Below are 14,022 nucleotides of genomic sequence, written 5' to 3'. Positions count from 1 at the left end.
TATCACAACAGCCAGCAGATTTTTAGACTGGTCAATTGTGATGACTTTAAGTTTCACACAAAAGAATTGCTATTTTTGTTTCCTTTACCCACCTCTACCCTTCATTCTATTCCGATTTTCAATTTATTTCTTTAGAGATGTTTTTTGCCAGTTGACAACCGGAAAAAAGCAAAAAAAGAAACTTATTAACAAAAATTTCGTATAAATGAAAAGTTTATTTGAAAAAGGAGAACATTTTCTAAAGAGAAAAGCAATAAAATTGTAAAAAAAAAAAAATCGAAAATTGTTTAAATGAAACCAATCATAGCAAATTATTAAAACAAAAGACTTGTAGAAAGTGTAAGTTGCACAAAAAAGTGCTAAAGAAAATACTTATTAAAAAACTAATGAAAAACTTGCAATAATAGTGTTATAGTTGCGATAATTTACATTATTGCTACATTTATAATTAAAAACAGTGGGGTCGAAAAAAAGAAAATTTAGAAGAAAAGTATTCAAGCAATACAGAGCTATATATATATAGGTTATCATAAGTTAACATCTAGAAACTGAACTTTCAACTTATATGGACTTCGTAATCTTTTCATAACATTTAAACAAATTTCATCATTGAAATTTACTTTTAAAATTTACCTTCAGTATTAAAACATTTAGAAATATATTTTTTAAATAAATTTCCTCTATTTATCTCCTTATTTTCAGGAATGGAATGATATGAACTTAAGATGGAATGCCAGCGATTATGGTGGTGTTAGAGATCTACGAATACCACCTCATCGTTTATGGAAACCAGATGTTTTGATGTACAACAGGTAAGACGGACAGACAAACGATTTGTATTTCAAGATTAAGCAATCAACTGCATAGAACAGTTTTATAGCATAAGAAATTTAAATTCCTTTTAAATGTAGATTTTAAGTTATCCTTGCTAGAAAGATATTCCAAGAAATATTACGCACTTTAAAAATGAAATCTTCTTCGTAAATTCTATATTCCCCTTAAAGACACATAAGTGCATTTTAGCGTAAATTTACCCATGTTTTACTTTACAAAACACTTAAACAAATATCTTTTCTAGTGTTACAGTTTTATTGTTGTTTTTGTTGTTATTTTTTCAATTATATTTTAAAAACAACAAGAACAAAAACAAGTAAATAAATGGAAATGGTACTCCTCTTGACTGCTTGAAACTTTATGCACTGGTTTACATTCAAGTTACTGGGCGATGATGTTGTTGATGCTGCGATTGCTGTTGTGTTGATGAAGGTTTGGGGTTTTTGTTTTATTTTAACAAATGTTTTCAAATACTTGCATTTCGTTGCAAAAAAAACTAAATGAAATATAATAAAAAATATATGTATGTATATTACTGTATTACATAGAGTAACAATTACGAATTGGGTGTATAAATTGCGTTGAGACTGTAAAACTTTAATAGCTGTATGTGGCTTCATTTCTGTGTCATTCTGTGTTATTAAAAAAATAAGAAAAAAACAATTTATTTCTGTTGCTGTGCATATTTGACATATAAGTCAAATGGAGCGTAAGTATGTGTTGTTTTATTTATCTTTTATTTTCCCCATCTATGTTTGGGTTGCGCTCCGCTCTGGTTACTATTATGAGGCACAGTGATACATGGGTGATAAGAACTTTTTAGCTTCCAAGTTTAAACATTTTCATACAGAAAACATAAATTATTAAAATTTTACTTCTATTAGATTAGCTGGGAAAACTGATAAACGGTTTACGTTCAGTTCTAGTTCAGTTCTAGTTAGTCATTCTAGTTCAGTCTAGTTCAGTTCTAGTTCAGTTCTAGTTCAGTTCTAGTTCAGTTCTAGTTCAGTCTTCAGTTCTAGTTCAGTTCTAGTTCAGTTCTAGTTCAGTTCTAGTTCAGTTCTAGTTCAGTTCTAGTTCAGTTCTAGTTCAGTTCTAGTTCAGTTCTAGTTCAGTTCTAGTTCAGTTCTAGTTCAGTTCTAGTTCAGTTCTAGTTCAGTTCTAGTTCAGTTCTAGTTCAGTTCTAGTTCAGTTCTAGTTCAGTTCTAGTTCAGTTCTAGTTCAGTTCTAGTTCAGTTCTAGTTCAGTTCTAGTTCAGTTCTAGTTCAGTTCTAGTTCAGTTCTAGTTCAGTTCTAGTTCAGTTCTAGTTCAGTTCTAGTTCAGTTCTAGTTCAGTTCTAGTTCAGTTCTAGTTCAGTTCTAGTTCAGTTCTAGTTCAGTTCTAGTTCAGTTCTAGTTCAGTTCTAGTTCAGTTCTAGTTCAGTTCTAGTTCAGTTCTAGTTCAGTTCTAGTTCAGTTCTAGTTCAGTTCTAGTTCAGTTCTAGTTCAGTTCTAGTTCAGTTCTAGTTCAGTTCTAGTTCAGTTCTAGTTCAGTTCTAGTTCAGTTCTAGTTCAGTTCTAGTTCAGTTCTAGTTCAGTTCTAGTTCAGTTCTAGTTCAGCTAGTTCAGTTCTAGTTCAGTTCTAGTTCAGTTCTAGTTTCAGTTCTAGTTCAGTTCTAGTTCAGTTCTAGTTCAGTTCTAGTTCAGTTTCTAGTTCAGTTCTAGTTCAGTTCTAGTTCAGTTCTAGTTCAGTTCTAGTTCAGTTCTAGTTCAGTTCTAGTTCAGTTCTAGTTCAGTTCTAGTTCAGTTCTAGTTCAGTTCTAGTTCAGTTCTAGTTCAGTTCTAGTTCAGTTCTAGTTCAGTTCTAGTTCAGTTCTAGTTCAGTTCTAGTTCAGTTCTAGTTCAGTTTCTAGTTCAGTTCTAGTTCAGTTCTAGTTCAGTTCTAGTTCAGTTCTAGTTCAGTTCTAGTTCAGTTCTAGTTCAGTTCTAGTTCAGTTCTAGTTCATTTCTAGTTCAGTTCTAGTTCAGTTCTAGTTCAGTTTAGTTCAGTTCTAGTTCAGTTCTAGTTCAATTCTAGTTTAGTTATAGTTCAGTTCTAGTTTTTGTTTTCTTTTGAATCTTTTTCAAAAATATTATTTATAATTTTTGTTCTAATCTTCGCTTTCAATACCCACAGTTTATTCTATTATATTATTCGTTTTATTTTTATTGTTGCTGTAAATGCACATTTCTTTTTATATTTTATTGTTGTTTTTTTTTTATTCTTATATATGTATTTCGTTTAACTACATTTTTCATTTTAAATTTTTGTTAAAAACTCACAGAAACAAATTCACCAGGCAGTTTTGGAAACAGTCCATTACTTGTAGCATATTTTTACCAAAGTCTCAATATTTGGTTTTGTATCGCTGTAATGCTAAAAAAGAAGGTAAATTAGCACTTTATTGTCCCATGTGGGGAAAAACACTGTTGGTACAATACGAGCAGAAATTAAGCTAGTAAAGTGTGTGAAGTCGACACACCGAACAGCAGGGCAGTCTTTTACTGTATTACTATTGTGGGTATGTAATCGCATTCGTCGCTTGTATGTTTGTGATGTTTTGAGTCCATTTATCATGTTAACAGAAATAAAATCAGACAGTTAGCATACATTCATTGAACATATAGTAAATACTTATGCAGACACACATACTTATTTATATGTGATATGTGAGTGTGTAGTACTAGTAGCCAATATTTAGTTGCCATCCATGCATGAACAAGACACTACGAGTCAACGAAATAGGACATTTCTCTAAAGTTATTTAATCTTATAAGGGAAAGATATTAGCCGTTAAAATTGAGGTCTTTTTTCAGGAATTTTAATATAGTAATGTTATAATTTTAAATACTTTCTGAGAATCCTGATCGTTCCAAAATATTATTATTCTTTCCATCTTTAGCCTGTTGATTTAAATACCAAATAATACATTTGATGTTCACTTAAGATTTTACTGTGGTATGGAATTAATGCCGATTTTTCGACAAGTTAATTTATTGATAGGTATAAAAATATTGACAAAGAAGTTATCAATAGATGTGATCCTCCAAAAAAAAAAGTTATTTTCATTAATTAAACTTTTTGCCCAACTTTTCCTTGCTATTTTATGTTCTTCTTTTTGACACATATGTAAGTACAATATCGTGTCGCTTGCTCAAATGCATTTCCGTACATACATATTATGTACATATGTATATAAACGAAAAAAGTCATACCCAAACCAATATTGTTAAAGAAGAAAAGAAAAACGTACAAATGACTTCACATGTTCGAATATAGACTTGAAGCATAAACAGGGAAAAATCCCTGCAGGAAATATACTGTGGATAGTATGCAAAGTAAAATGAGATATTTTGGATAATAATTTCTAAAATAGCAGTTTTAAAGATAACACAAATTTATAAAAGGACTAGTCAATGAATAAATTTCAGATATTCAGTGTTTTTAAGAATATTTTGTGTGTTAGATTTTTCCAATTGGGTTCTTTTTCAACTTGTTTCACAATACAAAGGAATTCAATTTTAACCAAAATACCTGCATACAAGACAAAATATATTTGTGTGGTTTCTTTAATGATAAAAATAACCACAATGACTACATGAACATACAAATGTATACGCAAAGTACATATTAAATCCCTGCAGTTTAAAACAAATAACAGTTGCCGACAAGCTTCTTTCTTAATTGTAATGAGAAGCATTTCAAATTAGCTTTCATTTTATATATGTACAGTATACATATATTTATGTATCAATTGATCAATTTAAGATTCAATAAACTACAAATTTTATACAAACTGTTTCAAATTTTTCCAATTTCAAATAAAATTAAATTTGTAAAATTTTTGTTTCGTTGGTGCAGAGGATAACTGGTACCCTGAACTGCTGGTAACATAATTGTTTATCTATTGATATTAATACAATACCACACAATGACATCCTTTTAAATAAACAAATACGATTATGGAACATGCAACACGCACACACTAAAACATTTGTGGCAAGCTTTAATATTACTTTTTGTTTGAAACCAAAAATGACACCCAGACGTAGGGTACAAATAATACATGAAGACATTGAACACTTGCATTTCGATCTTAAATTTGAGATAAAATTACTATTGTGTTTCTGCATTTGAAGTTAAACGTGTAGTCTAAGAATAGTATTGTAATATTGTGATATTTTAAATGAAAGTAAAGTAATTATCAGATGTAATTGTCATAAACAGAGAATTGTGAAATATTATATCGTAATTAAGGAAAAAAGCAAAATTTGCATCGAAATTTTTTATGTTTCTTAAAAAAACTTTCAATAAATCTGTGACTCATGCTTTCTAACTAACTAACTAACTAACTAACTAACTAACTAACTAACTAACTAACTAACTAACTAACTAACTAACTAACTAACTAACTAACTAACTAACTAACTAACTAACTAACTAACTACTAACTAACTACTAACTAACTAACTAACTAACTAACTAACTAACTAACTAACTAACTACTAACTAACTAACTAACTAACTAACTAACTACTAACTAACTAACTAACTAACTAACTAACTAACTAACTAACTAACTAACTACTAACTAACTACTAACTAACTAACTAACTAACTAACTAACTAACTAACTAACTAACTAACTAACTAACTAACTAACTAACTAACTAACTAACTAACTAACTAACTAACTAACTAACTAACTAACTAACTAACTAACTAACTAACTAACTAACTAACTAACTAACTAACTAACTAACTAACTAACTAACTAACTAACTAACTAACTAACTAACTAACTAACTAACTACTAACTAACTAACTAACTAACTAACTAACTAACTAACTAACTAACTAACTAACTAACTAACTAACTAACTAACTAACTAACTAACTAACTAACTAACTAACTAACTAACTAACTAACTAACTAACTAACTAACTAACTAACTAACTAACTAACTAACTAACTAACTAACTAACTAACTAACTAACTAACTAACTAACTAACTAACTAACTACTAACTAACTAACTAACTAACTAACTAACTAACTACTAACTACTAACTAACTAACTACTAACTAACTAACTAACTAACTACTAACTAACTAACTAACTAACTAACTAACTAACTAACTAACTACTAACTAACTAACTAACTAACTAACTACTAACTAACTAACTAACTAACTAACTAACTAACTAACTAACTAACTATAACTAACTACTAACTAACTAACTAACTAACTAACTAACTACTAACTAACTAACTACTAACTAACTAACTAACTAACTAACTAACTAACTAACTAACTAACTAACTAACTAACTAACTACTAACTAACTAACTAACTAACTAACTAACTAACTAACTAACTAACTAACTAACTAACTAACTAACTACTAACTAACTAACTAACTAACTAACTAACTAACTAACTAACTAACTAACTAACTAACTAACTAACTAACTAACTAACTAACTAACTACTAACTAACTAACTAACTAACTAACTAACTAACTAACTACTAACTAACTACTAACTAACTACTAACTAACTAACTAACTAACTAACTAACTAACTAACTACTAACTAACTAACTAACTAACTAACTAACTAACTAACTAACTAACTAACTAACTAACTAACTACTACTAACTAACTAACTAACTAACTAACTAACTAACTAACTAACTAACTAACTAACTAACTACTACTAACTAACTACTAACTAACTAACTAACTACTAACTAACTAACTAACTAAACTAACTAACTAACTAACTAACTAACTAACTAACTAACTAACTAACTAACTAACTAACTAACTAACTAACTAACTAACTAACTAACTAACTACTAACTAACTACTACTAACTAACTAACTAACTAACTAACTAACTAACTAACTAACTAACTAACTAACTAACTAACTAACTAACTAACTAACTAACTACTAACTAACTAACTAACTAACTAACTACTAACTAACTAACTAACTAACTAACTAACTAACTAACTAACTACTAACTAACTAACTAACTAACTAACTAACTAACTAACTACTAACTAACTAACTAACTAACTAACTAACTAACTACTAACTAACCTAACTAACTAACTAACTAACTAACTAACTAACTAACTACTAACTAACTACCTACTAACTAACTAACTAACTACTAACTAACTAACTACTAACTAACTAACTAACTAACTAACTAACTAACTAACTAACTAACTAACTAACTAACTAACTAACTAACTAACTAACTATACCTACTAACTAACCTAACTAACTACTACTAACTAACTAACTACTAACTACTAATACTACTAACTACTACTAACTAACTAACTAACTAACTAACTAACTACTACTAACTAACTAACTATCTAACTACTAACTAACTAACTAACTAACTAACTACTAACTAACTAACAACTACTAACAACTAACTAATAACTAACTACTAACTAACTAACTAACTAATTAACTAACTATCTAACTACTAACTTACTTACTTACTTACTTACTAACTAACTACTAACTAACTACCTACTAACTAACTAACTAACTAACTAACTAACTAACTACTACTAACTAACTAACTAACTAACTAACTAACTACCTAACTACTAACTAAACCTAACTAACTAACTAACTAACTAACTAACTAACTAACTAACTAACTAACTAACTAAACTAACTAACTAACTAACTAACTAACTAACTAACTAACTAACTTACTAACTAACTAACTAACTAGCTAACTAACTAAATTCGACAGATATTTACCCTTAAATTTTTCCCCTCAAACCTTTATTCTCAATTTTGAGAAGTAAAGTTATTTTTCTTTTTAATTTTTGCGTGGAAAGCCTACAAACTGCAGTACATCCGTAAATAAACCAATAATTAAGAAAGAGACAAACAACGATGGTCACTTCGATTTCCTAACAACAATCTATTTTTATATAAAATTTCCAAAAAACTTCAAAATAATTGGGTATCCAATTAAATGCGCCACATGGCGTATGATGAATATTTATCAATTCGTATATTTTCATACGCTCCATGGATTGATATGTGCGAAAAATATACTTAAACGTGTTGTGTAAATTAAGTACTTTAAAAAATTTCTGTAGGCATCACTTTTCAAAATGTTGTACATTTAAATCCAATTACTGTTTTATGTGTGTACTTTAATTAATTTTTACCCATTTTTTTTTTGTCAAAAATACCTGTAAAATTGTTGTGACGATTGTTTCATTTATGTTTAATTGTCCTTTTGGAAAATTTCCATATATGACTTTTCCTTTTATATTCTTTATCGAATATTGTTCTTTTCATTTTTGAAAACCAACTGTAACTAAACCTTCTGTAAAGTCAAAAACATTTTCTTTCTACTTTTATTCAAATCTTTTCTACACAATTTAATCGGAAATTCAAAGCAATAACTAGAGCAATATCAGCAGATGTTTGCTTAAGTTTTTTCTTTGTTTTGTGAATTGTATTGGAAATTATTGAATTTAAATTTTGCTTAAAGAAATTGTTGCATTAATAAGAGAGCTAAAGAGAAAACATTACAAAATAAATAAAATTAAAATTTTACGAAATTGATTACAGTATCAATTGAGGCAAATGATAAGAGATAAAGTAGAATTATAAACTGTTTTAGATATCGTTACAGACAAATATACATATAAATGCCTTAGGGTAGTTAAATTTGATCAATCGATATTAATTGAGCAAAATTTTTCCAAGGCTCTGTTATATGTTAGGGACACAGATCTTCAATATATCAGATATAAATTGACCAGGTCAGAAATAATATGTAAATCGAAAAAAATATCTTGAAATAAACTTCCCTTATATATTTATCGAATTCTCCCAAAATATAATTCATATTTCTGCCATTAACCACAAATACACAAAATTTGCTTTGAGATTGTTAGTTAATTATATAAATGCCTTTTAATCTATTACATGATTAAATGTATAGAATTACTAAATCAATATAATTAAAATATCAATAATACTTTATTTTGCACAAACTAATGCTGCTAATTCATTAACAATACCTAACAATTAGTAATAATAAATAATTATTATTCACAAATATAGAAAACCAATTAATTTAATATCCAAATAATAATTGAATTTATGTTTCGTTATAAATTAATAACAGAAAGAGATTAAAATCATATTAGTTTTAGAAGGAAATTATGATATTGATCTCATGCCCAATAGGAAATGATTATGATTGAGGGATTTCTTCTGAATGCACAAAAATTCTAATCTTAATTTTTGTTCATATCTCCGCTATTTATGAACCGATTTTGTTCATTTTAAATAGGAAAGTTCTTGAAAGCATGTCGACTGAATTATTGAAGATTTGGGTACCAAAAATATCTGGGGTCCTCAGAGAATTGATTTCAATAAATATACAGACAAACAGAAGGACAGACAGGCAGACAGACGGACAGCTAGGCAGACAGACAGATAGACAGACAGAAGACAGGCAGACGGACAGACAGACAAGCAAACAGACAGACGGACATATAAACTTTGGCTTAATCGTCTCGTCTATATATAATGACCCAGAATAATACATAATTAATACGATTGGAAAATAATAGTATTATTACGAACAAATTTTTCCTTTTGTTAACAAATTAGAAACTTAACACAAATGGTCATGCAACTTCCCCCCATTTTCCTCTTGAACCGCAATTATGAAGTTCTTAATTGAGTATTATTATACCATAATATTTTTTGTTATTTTCTAACTAAAAACACAAAAAACGACTCTTTTTTTATCGGTGTCAACAAAAAACCCAACTCATTGTTAATATTGCCACAGAAAGAAAGTGTCAACATTTTATTCAATAATACTTATGATGTTTATCAGTTTGAGCTGCACTTCATTTTTTTCTTATTTCTTCTATTGTTGTCTTTAAGAAAAAAAAAGTGCAAACGTTTTTTCACTCAGTTGAATACTGAAGTTTTGGTCTTTGTTAGATTTAGCTAACAACTGCATAAATGTAAAATTTCTAGCAAAAAAAAAAAAATCTAAATATAAAAAGGGAAAATATTTAAATGGTAAAGAGAAAAAACTTATCTTATCTTTAAGTTTTACCAAGAAGCAACAACAACAATAATAATAACAAGCCAAGTTAAGAACTCGAAAAATTGTACAAGAAAAATATCAACTGACAACAATGACTGGGGCTGGTCTTTTTATTTTTGTATTTTTGCAAAAGGTTTGTTGTTGACCAAATATTTTAGCTAGAAAAAATAAATACTTTTAAATATTCAGGTTTAATCTTTTGGTTTTTTGCTGTTTTTTATGGCCTTCTTGAGGCTTTGTATTTAGCTAAGCAAAACACCTAAATTGCTAGACTAGAAACCAAAAAACCAAATAACCATTATATAAAATGTATATTAAATGTTATTGTTAACAGAAATTGTACATAAATATTTAAGATTTAAATAGAGAATATTTTCAATTTTTAAATTTTAAAAGGAATCAGAAGCTATAATGATAAGGCCAAGTCCATATATGAGCTTGTTTGTTTGAAACAAATTGCTTAAAGTAACAGATATCCAGGGGTCTAATGCATCAATCCGTTATATGTTCAGAAATGTTCTTGTTAATAACAGCAGCAAAATCGTACTAAAAACCCTTTTTCTACATTAAGAGTAGTTTTATACATAAAAACTCATTTTTTACACAAAAAACTAAGTTTTACACAAAAACACAGTTTTTACTCATAAACTCAATTTTTACACAAAAGCTAAGATTTTACCGATTGTTTAAAAAAAAACTGAGTTCTTACACAAAAACTAAGTTTTAACACAAAACTTTGTTTTAACACAAAAACTCAGTTTTACACAAAACCTCAGTTTCTAAACAAAATCTTAGTTTTTACACAAAAAATTCAGTTTTTACGTAAAAGCTCAGTTTTTACACAAAAACTCAGTTTATACACAAAAAAACTCAGTTTTTACAAAAAATTTCAGTTTTTACACAAAAACTTTATTTTAACATGAAAACTCCGTTTTTACACAAAATCTCAGTTTTTACACAAATCTCAGTTTTTACACAAAAACTAAGATTTTGCACAAAAAAACTCAGTTTTTACAAAAAAACTCAGTTTTTACATGAAAACTCAGTTTTTACACGAAAACTCTGGTTTTAGACGAAAACTCTGTTTTACACAAAAACTCTGTTTTTACACAAAAACTCTGTTTTTACACAAAAACTAAGTTTTTACACAAAAACTAAGTTTTTACACAAAAACTAAGTTTTTACACAAAAACTAAGTTTTTACACAAAAACTCAGTTTTTACACAAAAACACAGTTTTTACACAAAAACACAGTTTTTACACAAAAATTCAGTTTTTACACAAAAATTCAGTTTTTACACAAAAATTCAGTTTTTACACGAAAACTCTGTTTTTATGCGAAAACTCTGCTTTTTCACGAAAACTCGGTTTTTACACAAAAACTCAATTTTTACACAAAAACTAAGTTTTTACACAAAAACTAAGTTTTTACACAAAAACTCAGTTTTTACACAAAAACTAACTTTTTACACAAAAACTCAGTTTTTACACAAAAACTCAGTTTTTACACAAAAACTAAGTTTTTACACAAAAACTCAGTTTTTACAAAAAAACTCAGTTTTTACATGAAAACTCAGTTTTTACATGAAAACTCTGTATTATGACAATTTTCACACTACATTTTACAACTCTCCATCTAATGTCCAATTTTACGGCTAAGAGTTACAAAACATTGAAAAATATACATAAGTATTCATTAGTTTGTTAAAATCCAATACTTTTCATGCTGTTGCTGACGATTATAATGATGCTGTTAGTGATAATAATGTTGTTGATGACGATGATATATCACTGCAGTTTTGTGTCACATATCATCATAGAACAAAAAAAAACATAAATAGTGACAAGCATAAATATTAAATATGACATATTATTGTTTATTATTGTTGATATTTTTGTTGTTGTTGTTGTTATTGTTATACAAAAACATTAACACATACATATGTATATGTATGTATGTCAAAATGATAAAGTAGTTTTAGGAATAGAAAATGTGTCCTTTTTTACTCCAAATAAAGTAAATATTTTGTCTTAGCCAGCATTTATTTATGAAATTTAGTGTAAAAAAGAACATAATAGATATTACAATACATATTCTTATTTATATGTATATACAATATAAATTTATATTGAATTAAACAGTATTAAGAACCAAAACAAATTTTAATAACAGTTTTACATACATATATGACTGAATAATCTAGATGATAACTATTTAATTTAAATAAATATTACAAAAATAATAAAAATCTACATAAAACTCATCTATTAAGCCATTTAAATTATAAAATGTTATAATATTTAATAAAAAAACTCCAACCGCACACATAGAAAATAAAATAGAAAATCAGCAACAGAAAAACCTCGTAACTATTTAAACAGATGTCAATGTTTGTATAAAAATCAAGCAAAAAGAACTAAATTAAACATTAAATTTATATTGTGTACTTACTAATACATACAATTCACATACTAAAATGAATGTATTTACATACAGCATGTATGTATTTGATATTTTTATATACACGCTTACATATCCATTAAACAAATACTAGTACACAATTGCATAGAATTGTAAATAGTGGAGGCAAAAATTTACAGGATTATTAAACGAAAATAAATCTTGTCTCATAGACCCTCTATGTTCAGGGAAATGTACTTAAGTACGAAATTCAAAAGTATACACTTTTTTTGCTCAATGAAAAAGGTTCAAAAATAGTTATTAATACAATTTTTAAGTCATAAGTACACAAAATTACAATTTTGACACAAAAAATTGATTTCTACACCAAAATTGAATTTTTAGCCAAAAACTAAATTTCATTCAAAGGAAAATTTTTACACAAAAACACCGTTTTTATACAAAAACATGATTCCTACAAAAAACTCTGTTTTTACATAAAAAATTAACTTTTACATACAAAATAATTTTTGACACTAAAACAGAGTTTTTACACAAAAAAAAAATGTATACAAGAGCTCAATTTAGTCACAGTTCAGCATAACAGTTCACAAAACTACACTAAAACTCTGTTTCTACACAAAAACTCTGTTTTGGCAAAAAAAAAATCTGATTTTACACAAAACCTTTGTTTTTAAACAAAAATTCAGTTCTTACACAAAAACTCTTTTTTAAACAAAAACTCTGTTTTAACAAAAAAAAAAAACTCTTTTTTAAACACTTTCTTTACACACATATTTTTTACACAAATTTAGTTTTTACACAAAAAACTGTTTTCACACAAAAACTCTGTTTTTACACAAAAACTCTGTTTTTACACAAAAACTCTGCTTTTACACAAAAACTCTGTTTTACACAAAAACTCTGTTTTACACAAAAACTCTGTTCTTATACAAAAACTCTGTTTTTACAAAAAACTCTGTTTTTACACAAAAACTCTGTTTTTACAAAAAACACTGTTTTTACACAAAACTCTGTTTTTACACAAAAACTCTGTTTTTACACAAAAACTCCGTTTTTACCCAAAAACTCCGTTTTTACCCAAAAACTCTGTTTTCACACAAAAACTTCCACACAAAAACTCTGTTCTTACACAAAAACTCTGTTTTTACACAAAAACTCTGTTTTTACAAAAAAATCTGTTTTACACAAAAACTCTGTTTTTACAAAAAAACACTGTTTTTACACAAAAACTCTGTTTTTACACAAAAACTCTTTTTTTACCCAAAAACTCCGTTTTTACCCAAAAACTCTGTTTTCACACAAAAACTTCCACACAAAAACTCTGTTCTTACACAAAAACTCTGTTTTTACACAAAAACTCTGTTTTTACACAAAAACTCTGTTTTTACACAAAAACACTGTTTTTACAAAAAACACTTTTTTTACACAAAAACTCTGTTTTTACACAAAAACTCTGTTTTTACACAAAAAATCCGTCTTTACACAAAATCTCCGTCTTTACACTGTGTTATTACATATAATCTCTGCTGTAAAAGGCAATATTCTGCTGAAGTGTGTAAAAAGTACTTTTATATCCAATTACAGAAAGTAGATTATCGTTTCTTCAAC

At 27.3% G+C, this 14,022-nt stretch overlaps 1 protein-coding gene across 1 annotated transcript in view; it reads left to right on the top strand.

The window, feature by feature from the left end:
- The window catches only part of LOC119606049 (neuronal acetylcholine receptor subunit alpha-7), a 165,366-nt gene that overhangs the window by 51,195 nt on the left and 100,149 nt on the right, over positions 1-14,022 (top strand). The window contains exon 3 of the mRNA XM_037959422.1: positions 703-812. Within this exon, the coding sequence (XP_037815350.1) occupies positions 703-812 (110 nt within the window). The remainder of the gene's footprint in view (positions 1-702; positions 813-14,022) is intronic.

Source organism: Lucilia sericata, unplaced genomic scaffold, assembly GCF_015586225.1.
Source record: "Lucilia sericata isolate MDLA Ls3-8-SP2 unplaced genomic scaffold, ASM1558622v1 Contig000548F_arrow, whole genome shotgun sequence".
Classification (NCBI taxonomy): domain Eukaryota; kingdom Metazoa; phylum Arthropoda; class Insecta; order Diptera; family Calliphoridae; genus Lucilia; species Lucilia sericata.
Note: the sequence above shows the minus strand (reverse complement) of the source record. Positions and strands in the feature narration are given on the sequence as shown.